This window comes from Otolemur garnettii, unplaced genomic scaffold (assembly GCF_000181295.1).
Source record: "Otolemur garnettii isolate 467f Iridium unplaced genomic scaffold, OtoGar3 scaffold00067, whole genome shotgun sequence".
In the NCBI taxonomy this organism is placed as follows: Eukaryota; Metazoa; Chordata; class Mammalia; order Primates; family Galagidae; genus Otolemur; species Otolemur garnettii.
Window position 1 is genome coordinate 8,420,049 of NW_003852462.1, and position 12,408 is coordinate 8,432,456.

Consider the following 12,408-nt stretch of genomic DNA (forward strand, 5'->3'; position numbering starts at 1 on the left):
GAGCCCAGGAGTTGGAGGTTGCTGTGAGCTGTAATGCCACGGTACTCTACCCAGGGGGACAGCTTGAGGCTCTGTCTCAAAAAAAAAAAAAACTAAGTGGCAGGCAGCTTCAGGACTGACAGGGAAGCTGGAGAGCCAGAGCTAGGTGCAGTGGGGATGTGTCTTACGACGTCCTTCAGGGAGCCAGGGGGCATGCAGGGCTGTTATCTGTCCTTGGGGCCCTCTGGATCAAATCCCAGGAGAGGGAGAATCCCATCACTCACTCAGGTGGCATTGCCCACCCCACGGCTTTAGGGGTGGTCACGATTGACAGTCCTACCAAGACAGGACCAGGAGGGCGTGTTCCCCTCTGGAGAGTTGAGGGGCTCTCCCCAAGTCAGTGGAGTGGGGATGCTGGGCAGCAGGAGCTGTGGGGTCTGCAGCTCAGTCTTAGGGCTCTAGCTCCAGCGGACCACAGCCCCTGTGAGAATTCCTTGCAGTCCCTGCCTGGGTGTGGCTGGTGTCGGTGTGTCCATGTGCATTGACCCAGAAGCCTCTACCATCATCACTCCCCCACCCCCCACCCCAATCTGCAGAAATCCAGCATCCTCACCCGAGCCGGTGAGCAGCGCAAGCGCAGCCAGTCCATGAAGTCCTACCCCTCGAGCGAGCTGCGGAACATGTGTGATGAGCACATTGCCTCCGAGGACCCAGCGGAGAAGGAGGACCTCCTACAGCAGATGCTGGAGAGGAGGTGGGTGCAGCAGCTGTGCCACTGCTGCCTGCGGGTCCCTGTGGAAGTAACCTGTAGCTCAGATGTTGTGAGGCAGCTCCTGAGTTTCTTGGGAATTTGGGGAGTGGGTTGGGGACATGGTCCTGCCGAGGGCATCCCAGGCAACATCTGGTTTTTGTGTCACAGATACACTCCCTACCCCAACCTGTACCCTGACCAGTCCCCGAGTGAAGACTGGACCATGGAGGAACGCTTCCGCCCTTTGACCTTCCACGGTCTGATCCTTCGGTCGCAGCTTGTTACCCTGCTTGTCCGAGGAGTTTGTTACTCTGAGAGTCAGTCGGTAAGCCTCTCTTACTAGCAGCAGGATCCTGGAAGGCAGGAACGTGACAGGAACACAGTCCTTGCACTTTAGGGAAAGGGACGTGGGGTTTTGGGAGTTCACGTGTCAATGGCTGCCATTGTGTGGAATGGCACGCATAGCCTTACGGCTCCTCTGCAGCTGTCCATGTCTCTAGGTGACGCCCAGCAAGGGGACACAGTGCAGGGAGGAAAACATGAGTCCCTCCAAGTGGTCCTCACTTTGTCTCTGCACCATGTGCTGTGTGCTCTCCTGGCCTGCAGACTTTTAATCCAGTTCCTATATTCTAATTTCTGTCATGAATGAACTTTCGTGTATTATCAAAAAAAATACCATTCTTCCTGTCTGGTCCACTGCAGTTCTGTTCCTCCCTTGGTTTTGCCTTTTTTTTTAAAGACAGTTTCTCACTTTGTTGCCCAGGCTAGAGTATTGTAGCATCACCCTAGCTCACAGCAACCTCACACTCCTGGGCTCAAGCAGTCGTCTGGCCTCAGTGTCCTGAGTAGCTGGGACTACAGATGCCTGCCACAATGCACAGCTAGATTTTCTATTTTTAATAGAGACAGGGTCTCACTCTTGCTCAGGCTGGTCTCAAACTCCTGACCTCGAGAGATCATCCTGCCTCAGCTTCTCAGAGTGCTGGGATTACAGGCTTGAGGACCCGGCCTCTTGTTTGGTTTTTAGAGATGAGCAGGGGTGCACAAGGTACTTGGGGTAGTCCCTGAGGCCTGAGCCCTTCTCACTCTCACACACATTGTCTCCTTAGAAGGAGATGGGCAAAGTCACCCAAAGACCATTTCTAAAGGCCTCTCCTGGTTAGGGTCTGGGCTCTGAGAGGTTGGCCTGAAGTCACCTGTGGTCCGATTGGCCTACAGGAGAGCTGTTAACATGGGGTGAGGCCCGGGCAGCCTGGCTGGAGGGGGTGGAAGGTGCATGCAGCACAAGGGCATGAAGCCCAGAGTGTGGGCCGGATCCCGGAGGCCCTTCCTGGATTGGGGCGAGGGGGCGGGTGCTGCCTGTGGGCAGCGGATGGCAGGATGGGGAAAGCCATGTAAAGTTGAGGTGTGCAGAGTGGAGCTGGGGAGGAAGATGCTGCTACAGGGGAGCTGTGCCCTCATGTCCAGGGACAGCAGCAGTGAGAACTGGAGTGGAGGGAGAGTGTCAAAGCCAGCACTGCTCTCCACGGACGCTGCGTCAAATGGTCACAAACTGGATAGCTTGAAACAAGTTTATTCTTTCACAGTTCAAGGCCAGAAGTACAAAATCCAGGTGTCACCAGGGCCATGCTCTGAGGGCTTAGGAGAGGCTGTCCTTGCTTCTTCCTAGCTCACAGTGGTCACCTGCATCCTTGGCACTCCTTGGCTGTAAGACAGGTCACTCCGGGCAGCGCCTGTGGCTCAGGGGAGTAGTGCACCGGCCCCATATGCTGGAGGTGGTGGGTTCAAACCCAGCCTTGGCCACAAACTGAAAAAAAAGACAGGTTACTCCAGCTTTGCTTCCCATGTCAGGTGGTATTCTCCGTGTGTGTCCTCTCCCCTCTTGTACAGACACTTGTTGCATTTCAGGCCCACCCTAATCCCACGTGACCTCATTTTGATATGAGTCCATCTGCAGAGACCCTGTTTCCAGTACAGCAGCATTCATAGGTACCAGGGCTTAGGGCTTGCCTGTATATTTTGGTAGATTCACTTCAACCCATTCTCATTCAGACTTCAAAGTATGGATCTTGCAGATGAGAAAGGGAACTTTAGAGCAATTAGTGTATGTACAGGTTGACACCACTAGGAACTGGCCGAGAACTGGCTTTGGGAGGAGCTGTCTCACTCCAGAGCGCCCTCTGCTGGCCCTTGCTCTGCACCGCCGCGGGGGCGTGGCTAGTCGGAATCAGACTTAAAGAGGGAGGGGCTCTAAAGGTGACCCTGCCAGCCGCTGCTGCTCAGAGCAAGGACAGCGTCTTGGTTGTTCTGGTTGGAATTGTAGAGCGCCAACCAGCCCCGCCTTTCCTATGCCGAGATGGCCGAGGATTACCCGAGGTACCCCGACATCCACGACCTGGACCTGACGCTGCTGAACCCACGGATGATTGTGGTAAGAAGGGCTGGTCCCACCCCCACCCACTGTGCACGGAATGCGCCCATCCATGCCGTTGGCGGCTCAAGCTGCAGGTGATGTGTACTGTCTCTCCTGCAGGATGTCACCCCGTACATGAACCCTTCGCCCTTCACCGTCTCACCCAACACCCACGTCTCCCAAGTCTTCAACCTGTTCAGAACGATGGGCCTGCGCCACTTGCCCGTGGTGAATGCAATGGGAGAGGTGAGGCTGCATCCGGGTGGAGGACAGAGGAGCCGGGTGGGTTCTTGTCCTCACCTTTGAGAAAAGACCTTATAAACAGTCTTTGGGTGGGTCGGGGTGGCTCTCAGCAGGAGCTGGCCCAGGCCAGGTGGCTTTGAAAACTCTTATCCTTGAGCTCCCGTGTGTTTGGGACCCCGACCCCTGTCTGGCCAGTAGATGGCGCCACTGGCCTGGTGGCCTTCCTTTCCCGGGCGGAGGGCGCAGAGCAGGACAGTCTCTTCTCTCTGTGTCTTCTGGTTCCTGACTTCTCTGCGTTGGTCTGTTCCCCACCTGTTATGGAGATTCATATCATTAAATGAGAGAATTTCAAGCAAAGTAGGAGTTTTACATAGATAGAACATCCAGTGATTATAGCAGCAGACTTTTCGTTTCTTTTTAGAACTTCATTATTTTCTTATACAAAATTATTGTAGAAGTATCTGATAATATAGATGAACAAAAAACAAAATCCAAAAGCCCTTGTCCCTGCCCTGTAGAGCTAGCCACAGCCCCCGCTTCTCCAGGCCTTTCAGCCTCCTGTGGGCCCGTCATAACCCAGCGCCGCCCAGCAATGCCCTCAGGTCTAGTCGCCGTAAATGACAGTTTCTTGAAACAGAACTGCTGGCCACACTGACAAGTTCTAACACATCTTAGAATATAACTTTGGGCTGCCCAACATCAGTGACAAGCAGGAGCTGCTATGTTGGACTGAGACAAATGACTCATGGGTTATTTGGGCAAGGTGGTGAGTATAAGATGCAGCAGGGGTCAGACCTCCTCCACACATCTGTGGAGCAGGCTGGGCATGGTGGGAGCTGGAGCTCGTGCCCTGTTTAAGAGTGTTCCAGTTCAGATGTTAGCTGGCCCAGTCCTCTTTTGAAGCTAAGCGTGTCCCCTTGGCCTCCAGTTTACAAGCCCTGCTTATCTGTTTGTCCTGATCATGCCGTGTCTGGCTCTTCCCTGATCCTCCCTCTCTCTCCATGTCCTGTGACAAGCTGGTGAGCTGGCTCTTCTCCACCCTGTTCTTGCCAGTGGGTTTTATCCTGGCTGGTAACTTAGGCCTTTCTCTCCTTGTCCTAGATCGTTGGGATCATCACACGGCACAACCTGACATACGAATTTCTGCAGGCGCGACTGAGGCAGCACTACCATACCATGTGACCAGCCAGTGTGGCGCTGCCTGGGGTGGCAGCTTGCTCTTACTCCAGCTGGCATAGGTGGCTGAGATTGTTCCAGGGCATGGAAGATACCTAGTCACCCTCTCTCTCAGAAAACCTACAGTCATTGGACACTTTGCTGGTCAGAGAACCTGGTGTTGGTTTAGAATCATCAGCATCTGAACTTCTTTCACTTCCTCAGCAAGTATCTTCCCATCTCCTGCTCCCCATGTTCCTGCCATCTGGGTCAGAACAGGCCATGCTATTCTCTACTAGAGTCAGGACCATAGGTGGAAATCAGGCTAACTTCAAGCCGTGTACCTTTTCCATCTGAGAACCCAGCTGTTTCCTTAAGTGTATGGAATGGACTTTGGCCAAGGCAAACACTGGGGGTGGGGAGGGGAGAGTTGCCAGTTGCAAAATTAAGTTAATGACTAAATTTAAGAATTGGACACTGAGAAAATTCTCCATGTTTCAGGGAAGTCTTCCTTTGCTGTGACTCTTAATTTAGCACCTTAGTTCATTCTGCTTCCTGGGTGTGGGCAGGGGTCCGGCCTTGCACCTGTGGTCTGAGTCTCCTTGGAGCCCCCACTCACCAGCAGCAGAAAGCATTAAGGCCCCACCGATTAAGTGGTAAATCTGAGAAGAGGGTCAGATTTTTGTCTGCCTTAGTTTGTAAAATTTCAACTTTCTTTCCATTTGCAAATAATTTGTGGTCTCCTAGGAACAATTTCTGCCCTGGTTTTGTTCATCTCTTTAGCTATTAGATTTTCCTTCAGTTTTTATCCTGGTGAAAGAGCCACAGCTCAAAGGGTTTTGGCCTCACCTGCCAAAGTTGGCTAAAAGCAGGGCATCCCTGAACTCTGGGGAATGGTACCGCTTTTTCCAAGATGGAAAGGAGACACTCCTGAGCCCGTGACCATTTCAAGGTACATATTATGAGGAAGCATATGGTTTACTTGAGGAAGAAGATGTCTGCCCTTCACAAACATCTCTCCCTCCCCTGCTGTTCGCCACCTCCACCCTACATAGCAGCTGCAGGCAGGTTTGAGGAGGAGACTCCCTGCCAGCAGCTGCTTGCAGGTTTTACCATCAAACATAGGAACTGTCCCTTCTCTCGTGACTTCCTTTCTCTCCAGACTGGTTGGTCCCCTCTGACCAGGCACCCAAAGTGAGCGTCCAAGCATCAGCCCCTGGCAGGTGTCTTCTCCTAACTTCCCTTAAGGGTTTATCCGCATCTTGGTCCGGGGAAATTGTATTTTGGGACCCAAGATGGCATTCATTTGCATTTAGTTTTTTTCAAACCATGCAAGTTGCCTGCCAGCCTCGGCGCCTGTTCTCTAGGCCTCAGTCTCATGCTGACTTCCTTTGCCAGGCTCACTATAGGGAATGTCCTGACCCCCCTCACTCAGCGAAGGGCTGTTCCAGGACCCTTCCCAACTGACTGGCCCCTCCAGTCTCCTCATCCCCTAACCTCTTTGATCAAAGTGACTTTGACTTGTGAGTTTTTCCCTGGATGCACCTGACTTGTGAAATGGGGATGAGACTCCCAATAAATAGTTCAGGAAACGCCAAGCACCAAAAAGGCAAGCCCTTTTAAACGTGACCGTGTTCAGTGAGCTGCCGCTTTATGGCATGGAAAGCTTTTGTAAGAAGGAAACCACTTGTTCCAGCCAGGAGAGTGGCGTGACCACCCATCACAGACATATCACCCTTCTCTCTACCCCTCCCTGGAACTGGCAGAGCTAATGCCCTGCAGGAGGACCCCTGGCCTTGGGAGGGCCGGGTCACTGGCCACTTTCTTCCAGGCTGCCACCAGTGAATATTGTCGGAACTTATCCTCCGTGCACATCGTGCTGTGTTTAAGTCGCCAGAGTTTTGTCCCATCAGTTTAGCCCAGAGATAGTAGAATGCAAATGCCTCCTTCCCCCTGAGCCAACTGACTGGATGGCTGCCAGGGGGACCCAGACCCGGCGCCTCTGCGAAGGCATGTGGTTTCTCGTCCTCTTCTCTCTGCATCTGCCCTTTCCAGATAAGCCCAAAGACGACAACTTCTCACTCGTGACCCGTAACTGTAAGCTTTGCTGCTTTGATTTCTGTATATTAGAACGCAGCATTTTCTGCATCGCACCTGTTAACCTGCCCCGTTGGCTACCAGTGATAAGGCACCTCAATAAAGCAGCAATCCTCAGGGGCATCTGGGGGTGGCTGGAGGTGGTTTTTTGTGTTTTGTCTCCAGTGTGGTGTTTCGTGGCTCCCCAGCTGGGGTGATTAGGGAGCGGGGCTGCCCAGGTCCCTGTTCCTGACCATGAGGACTTTGCGTTCTGGGGGATGAATTGTTCATGACCCCATCTAACTAATAGTCCCCAGCTGGAATGGACGTCTGTTTGGCCCAGCCTGCCATCTGCCATTTCTGATGCAGGACTGTGCACTGACATAGCCCTGAGTGACTAGAAAACGTCTAAAAGGCTGGGGCAGCCCTGGGCCCTACAGTATTGATGGACAGTATTGCCCCCAGCTCCTGTGGACCTTGGTCATTCCAACAAACGCAGCTTACCTTTTCTGTTTGCACTGTTGCTATGGTAATGTTAGCTAATCCCACTGTGTATATAAATTGTATTTTTTTTAATTTGTAAAATGCTATTTTTATTTGAACTTTTGAAACTTGGAAGTTCTTGTAACCGTAACATGTCAGAATAAAACATCTCCATCTGTGTCCTTTAGTCTTTTATCTCCAATGCTCTTCTAGTGGTTCTTTTTATTTCGTTTCCTCTCTAATATGTAAAACTTGCAGCCCCAGGAAGTAGTCCTGTAGTCTCAGAGCTCCTATGGAGCTGCCCAGGCAGGCTCTTTGTTCAGGGGTCCACCTACCCTTAAGGGGCTACTACCTTCCTCAGACTGAATTTAGTCCTGAATCTCAGCCGGAGACACTTGAGTCTCCCCTGTTTTGTTTCTCCCTTCAAATGAGCGCCAGTCTTGGTTATTGCTCCAGCCCCTTTTCCTGCCAACGGCTGCTTCCCAGAGCACCAGATGGCAAAACACGACTTCCTCGCAGAGCTGTGCTTAGGAACTTCCCTGCCAACAGAGTCCCCTGATGTCCACCCAGAAGAAGTGGAATCAGTGCTGGTTGGCAGGGGGGAAGGCTGTGGCTGGGTCTATAGGGGGGAGGCCTGGCTGGGTCTGTTGGGGGGGGCTGACTGGGTCTATAGTGGGGAGGCCTGGCTGGGCCTGCAGGGGGGAGGCCTGATCTATAGGAGGGAGGCTGTGAATGGGTCTATGGGGGGAGGCCTGGCTGGGTCTACAGGGGGGAGGCCTGGCTGGGTCTATAGAGGGGAGGCCTGGCTGGGTCTATAGGAGGAAGGCCTGGCTGGGTCTATAGTGGGGAGGCCTGGCTGGGTCTATAGTGGGGAGGCCTGGCTGGGTCTGCAGGAGGGAGGCCTGGCTGACTTCTGTTGTTCCTGTCTGCCACTGCTTTATTCATTTGCTTTGGTTTTGCAACAAGTGTGACTTTCTCTGTCTCTGATCTGCCCCCAAGTTGCTGTTCCGCCAGGACTAGAAACGGTTTCAGTCAATCCAGGCTCTTCTGCCTGCCTCCTGGTGTCCTCTAAATGCCAGGGACATTTTCTGCCATGGGTAGCTGTCGATTTTGGGCAGTCCCATTATGTGATAATTTTTTTTTTTTTTTTTTTTGGCCGGGGCTGGGTTTGAACCCACCACCTCCGGCATATGGGGCTGGCACCCTACTCCTTTGAGCCATAGGCACCGCCCAAGAGAATCTTGTGTTACGGTGATACTGCGGAGTGGGGGCAGCTTTCTCCCCCTCCTAGCAACCCGTGCCCCCAGCGCCAGACCTCAGGAGCCAAGTTTGGACAGGCTCATCTCTCCTGCCCTGGCTGGTCATTCTCTGCTTCCTGGTTTTCTGCCCTTTGGGATTTGAAGCCTGAGTACGGACTGTGTTGATCGGAGGTGGTCGGGTTAGAGATCTCCCCCTGCCTCCACCCCTGACCATCAGTTCACATTGGGCCTCCACTTTTCTCTGCAAGGAGCAAATTGCTACTTTACTACTTTGTTCCCTCTTTTCCCAATTTCGATACTAGACCAGGACAGTGTGACCAACATTGATGGAGCGGTGACCGGTGGTGCCGAAGGAGCATTCGCCCACATGGAGCTTCCAGTCTGGGGCCACAGACACACAATTACAACTCAGGTCCTACTTAGATGTTAAATGCCTCCTGTGGCATAATTTATATGGGGCTTATGGGATCAAGGAAGGCTTCAGGGAGAGAGTGGCATTCACAGTGATCATCAGAGAATGGAGGCAGCATCCTCGGGAGGTCGGGACAAGGAGGAAACAAGGTCGGGACTGGAGGAAACAGCAGAAATAAGGGCACAGAGGAGCACGTGTAGATGGCGGGGGGGTTGCCGAAGGATTGCAAAAACTGCAAGTGGTGTCTGGAGTTAACGGGGAAGACGGGTGAGTGTTCTACTTGTCTAAGGTGAACCCAGTGCCTGGTATTTTCAGAAGCAGATACCAAAAAAAAAGAAAAAACAAACAAACTGCATCTTTCCCAGTGGTTCTCACCTCAGTAAATACAAGTACAGGCCTGGACCCAAATTAGGGAAAGACCACAGCTGGTTTCTGAAAGGCTCGTATCAGTGCACAAAGGGCACATGAACTTGCAGTCTGTCCACACAGCAAAAGTATTTCTGTGCTTTGCTCAGCTGATAAATGCAGCACTGCCTCCTTCAAAACTGAAGGTGCAGTGCGCTCAGCTGCTACAAGGAACTCTCAAAATGTAGTTAGTACTCTCCCTCCGTCGCCCTGGGTAGAGTGCCCTGGTGTCATAGCTCACAGCAAGTTCAAACTCTTGGGCTCTACTGCTCCTCCTGCCTCTGCCTCCCGAGTAGCTGGGACTACAGGCACTCACCATGATGCCAGGCATGTTTTCCTATTTTTAGTAGAAACAGGGATCTCACTCTTGCTCAAGCTGGTCTCAAGCTCCTGAGCTTAAGCAATCCACCCAGCTCAGCCTCCCAGAGCGCTGGGATTACAGGCCTGACCCATTGTTCCTGGCCAGTACTCTCATTTTCTAAATGTGCCCCCCCAAAACACACACACACACACACACACACACACACACACACACCTATAACCAAAAAGCACTAGGAGTATAAAACTTTGCTGTTGAATACAAGCTACACTAGATGTCGCTTGATGTTTCTGAATTTCCTTTTCTATAAATAAGTGTCCTGAAGGTGAGCAAATCTGATTAAAAATAAATAAATGCCCCTTTGGTCTCCTGCAGCTTTTTCAGGGTCGGGGACTGTAGCAGGAAGAAAAGGCTGAGCAGGTAGAGAACTACAATTTGAGGCCCCCACCCCCACCCCCACCCCCACACAAAAATAATAATAATAAAAGAGGAAGGGAGGGAGAAACAAAAGGAGGGGGAGAGAAGCCGAGCGTCCTTGGCTCTGACAGAGGGTAAACTGAATTCTCATCATTCTTGGATGAAAGAAATGACACCAACTCAAGCCTCTGCTTCTATCCATGGTGCTGACATTTATTCATTTTTTTTCAAACCGCTTTCAGTAACAAGTGAGGGTCTACCTTAAATTTGAATGCATGGGGTGGAAGAGACCGAGAATTAAACCACCATATCTACATTTAGCATAAAGTATGAGAAATGTTGACAGGAAGCTGCAGCTCGAATAGGATGCTTATCACAACTCAGCTTGATGGCAAGATGAGACGGAGTTGTATGAGAGAGCCCAGGGGATGGGCCATCTGCCCGGGCCTGGTCCGCCTTTTCCTCCCTGGCTGTTATCTCCGGTACTACAAAGAAAATGCAAATGTATTTGTCTTACAGACCTGGCTCTTCTGGAAAAGTCCGCTTCACACAGGACTATGCCAAACCTCTCAACTTGACCACTGACCTGCTACTTGTCCCCAGACCCCTCTCCAGCCTGATGTCAACTTGTTGTCACAAGTTGATGTCAACAAGTTGTTCATCAGAGCTATTTTCACTTAAACCTTTCAGGATTTTTGCAGTGCTAGGAGGAACGTGACCTGCCAATCAGCCAGTGACAAGGACAGGTCACTGTGGGTTTTGTAATTTCCCAGTGCCAGTGGAAATGATGTTTTGTTTTTAGCATTTTCTTAGCAGGTTGTGGCTGAGGACAATGGACGGCATCATCCTGGGGACTCACGGGGCACCCACTAAGTTGGGGCAGAGATTTCAGAGAGAAGAAGCTTAGTTCCTTTCCTGACAGAGAAGTCCCCTGGTAATATCCTTTGACAAGGTTTGACCTTCAATAAAACCACAATTTTCTTCCTCCCCAGCCCATTTCCATCCCCAGTGCCTCTTACCCGGAAGCTGTTGCAGCCCAGTCCACTCTGGGCTCCAATCCTGTCCATCCTGCCCCCAAAGCAGCTGGACCTCCGCAGGCTCCGGGGAGCGGCGAGCAGTGCCCTCAGCTTGCTTTTCAGGAGAGCAGACCTATCGGAGGAGTCCCAGGGGCCCCGCCCCAGGGCACCCCCATCTCTCTGGGCTGGGCTGACCTCCCCAGTCCAGGGAGGAACCTCAGGGAGGGGGCTGAGAGCTGCCCCGGTTTCCTCATTCTGCTCGTTCAGAACTTCTGGGGGCACAGCCTCATCTTCTAAAGGCATCTTGTCCTCCAAATGGTCCAGCAAATTCTTTACAAGAGGAAAATACAAGAAAAGGGAGCGGTCTCACTGATTTGGGGGGAACCAAGTGGAATGAGCACAGTAGCAGAAAGCCCCCTGGTCCCAGACTGTGCCCCCTTCCCTGGCCATACCTTAAAATCCATCAGGTCTGCGCTGGACACGCCATTATACACGGGGTTCGCATCTGATACACCTGGGAGCTGAAATGCCAGGAAGAGGAGGAAGCCCACAGTGGCGACGCAGAAGGAGCCCATGCTGGTGTTGGTCACGGAACGATGTGATGCTGGCTGCCTCTCGTCTCTCTTCTCCGGCTTCCCTCTCCCGGCCTTCATCCGTCCCTGTCTCCAGGCTGCCTCCTCTTTTTATAGCCCCCCAGCTTCCCGAGCACACAAGAGGGACAGAACCCTCCCCATTCTGTCACTTGCAGCGATAAAGCGGCCAAGTGAGGAGCCAGCAGAAGATGCCCTTTTAAAGTTATCAGCCCACTGGGGCTTGTCACAGCCCCTCCGCCTTGGGCAGCCACGGCCCGCAGACCCTCGGCCACATTCTTGCTGATTTGCCTCAAGAGGCTCCCACTTCAAAGGTGTGAGAAGAGCAAAAGAGTCCTTGGTTATCTCATAGCCGGGTCTCGGGATTCTTTCTCCTTGACACGGGGACCCATGCAGGAAAGCAGAGGTGACAGTTGGCCTATGCCCAGCTCCCCCGGTTTGTTTGTGGCTCAGCTGTCATGGGCAAATAAGGGCGGGAGGAGAGGAAATGACAGGCAGGCGGCAGCTTGGGAGGAATGAACCTGGGTACTGGAGCTGCCCTCACCCTCTGTGGGGGCAGAACCTGCCCCCTGGCCGTGCTCTCCACCGTCAGGTGAAAGGGAGTTATTTGTCAGAGTATTATTAAGTCAGCCAGGAACCAAATGCAATGCTACTCTAAGAATTTAGCTCCCATGGCTCCGTGCCTGTGCCTCAGGTGGCTAAGGCGCCAGCCACATACACCTAAGGTGGCGGGTTCGAATCCAGCCCAGGCCCACCAAATACCAATAGCCGGGCATTGTGGCAGGCCACTGTGGTCCCAGCTACTTGGGAGACTGAGGCAGGAGACTTGCTTGAGCCCAGGAGTTGGAGGTTGCTGTGAGCTGTGATGCCACAGCACTCTACCCAGGGGG

The 12,408-nt window shown here is 52.5% G+C and overlaps 2 protein-coding genes across 6 annotated transcripts in view; one reads left to right on the plus strand and one right to left on the minus strand.

Annotated features, from left to right (window-relative positions):
* The window catches only part of CLCN6 (chloride voltage-gated channel 6), a 39,592-nt gene extending 33,380 nt beyond the window's left edge, over nt 1–6,212 (plus strand). For 4 of the 5 annotated variants that reach the window (XM_023515233.1, XM_023515235.1, XM_023515234.1 and 1 more), the window contains exons 19-23: nt 576–733; nt 899–1,055; nt 3,054–3,161; nt 3,264–3,389; nt 4,488–6,212. In XM_023515233.1, the coding sequence (XP_023371001.1) occupies nt 576–733; nt 899–1,055; nt 3,054–3,161; nt 3,264–3,389; nt 4,488–4,568 (630 nt within the window). In that variant the 3' untranslated portion in view covers nt 4,569–6,212. The remainder of the gene's footprint in view (nt 1–575; nt 734–898; nt 1,056–3,053; nt 3,162–3,263; nt 3,390–4,487) is intronic. The other variant, XM_023515236.1, reaches the window with a different exon arrangement.
* Nucleotides 6,213–10,351: 4,139 nt separating this feature from the next.
* On the minus strand, nt 10,352–11,581 carry NPPA (natriuretic peptide A). Its single transcript, XM_003793282.3, has 3 exons — nt 11,381–11,581; nt 10,932–11,258; nt 10,352–10,397 (listed from the first exon to the last, which is right to left on the minus strand). The coding sequence occupies exons 1-3, from the start codon at nt 11,579–11,581 to the stop codon at nt 10,386–10,388; spliced, it is 540 nt and encodes a 179-aa protein (XP_003793330.2). The 3' UTR covers nt 10,352–10,385.
* Between the last annotated feature and the right edge of the window lie 827 nt (nt 11,582–12,408).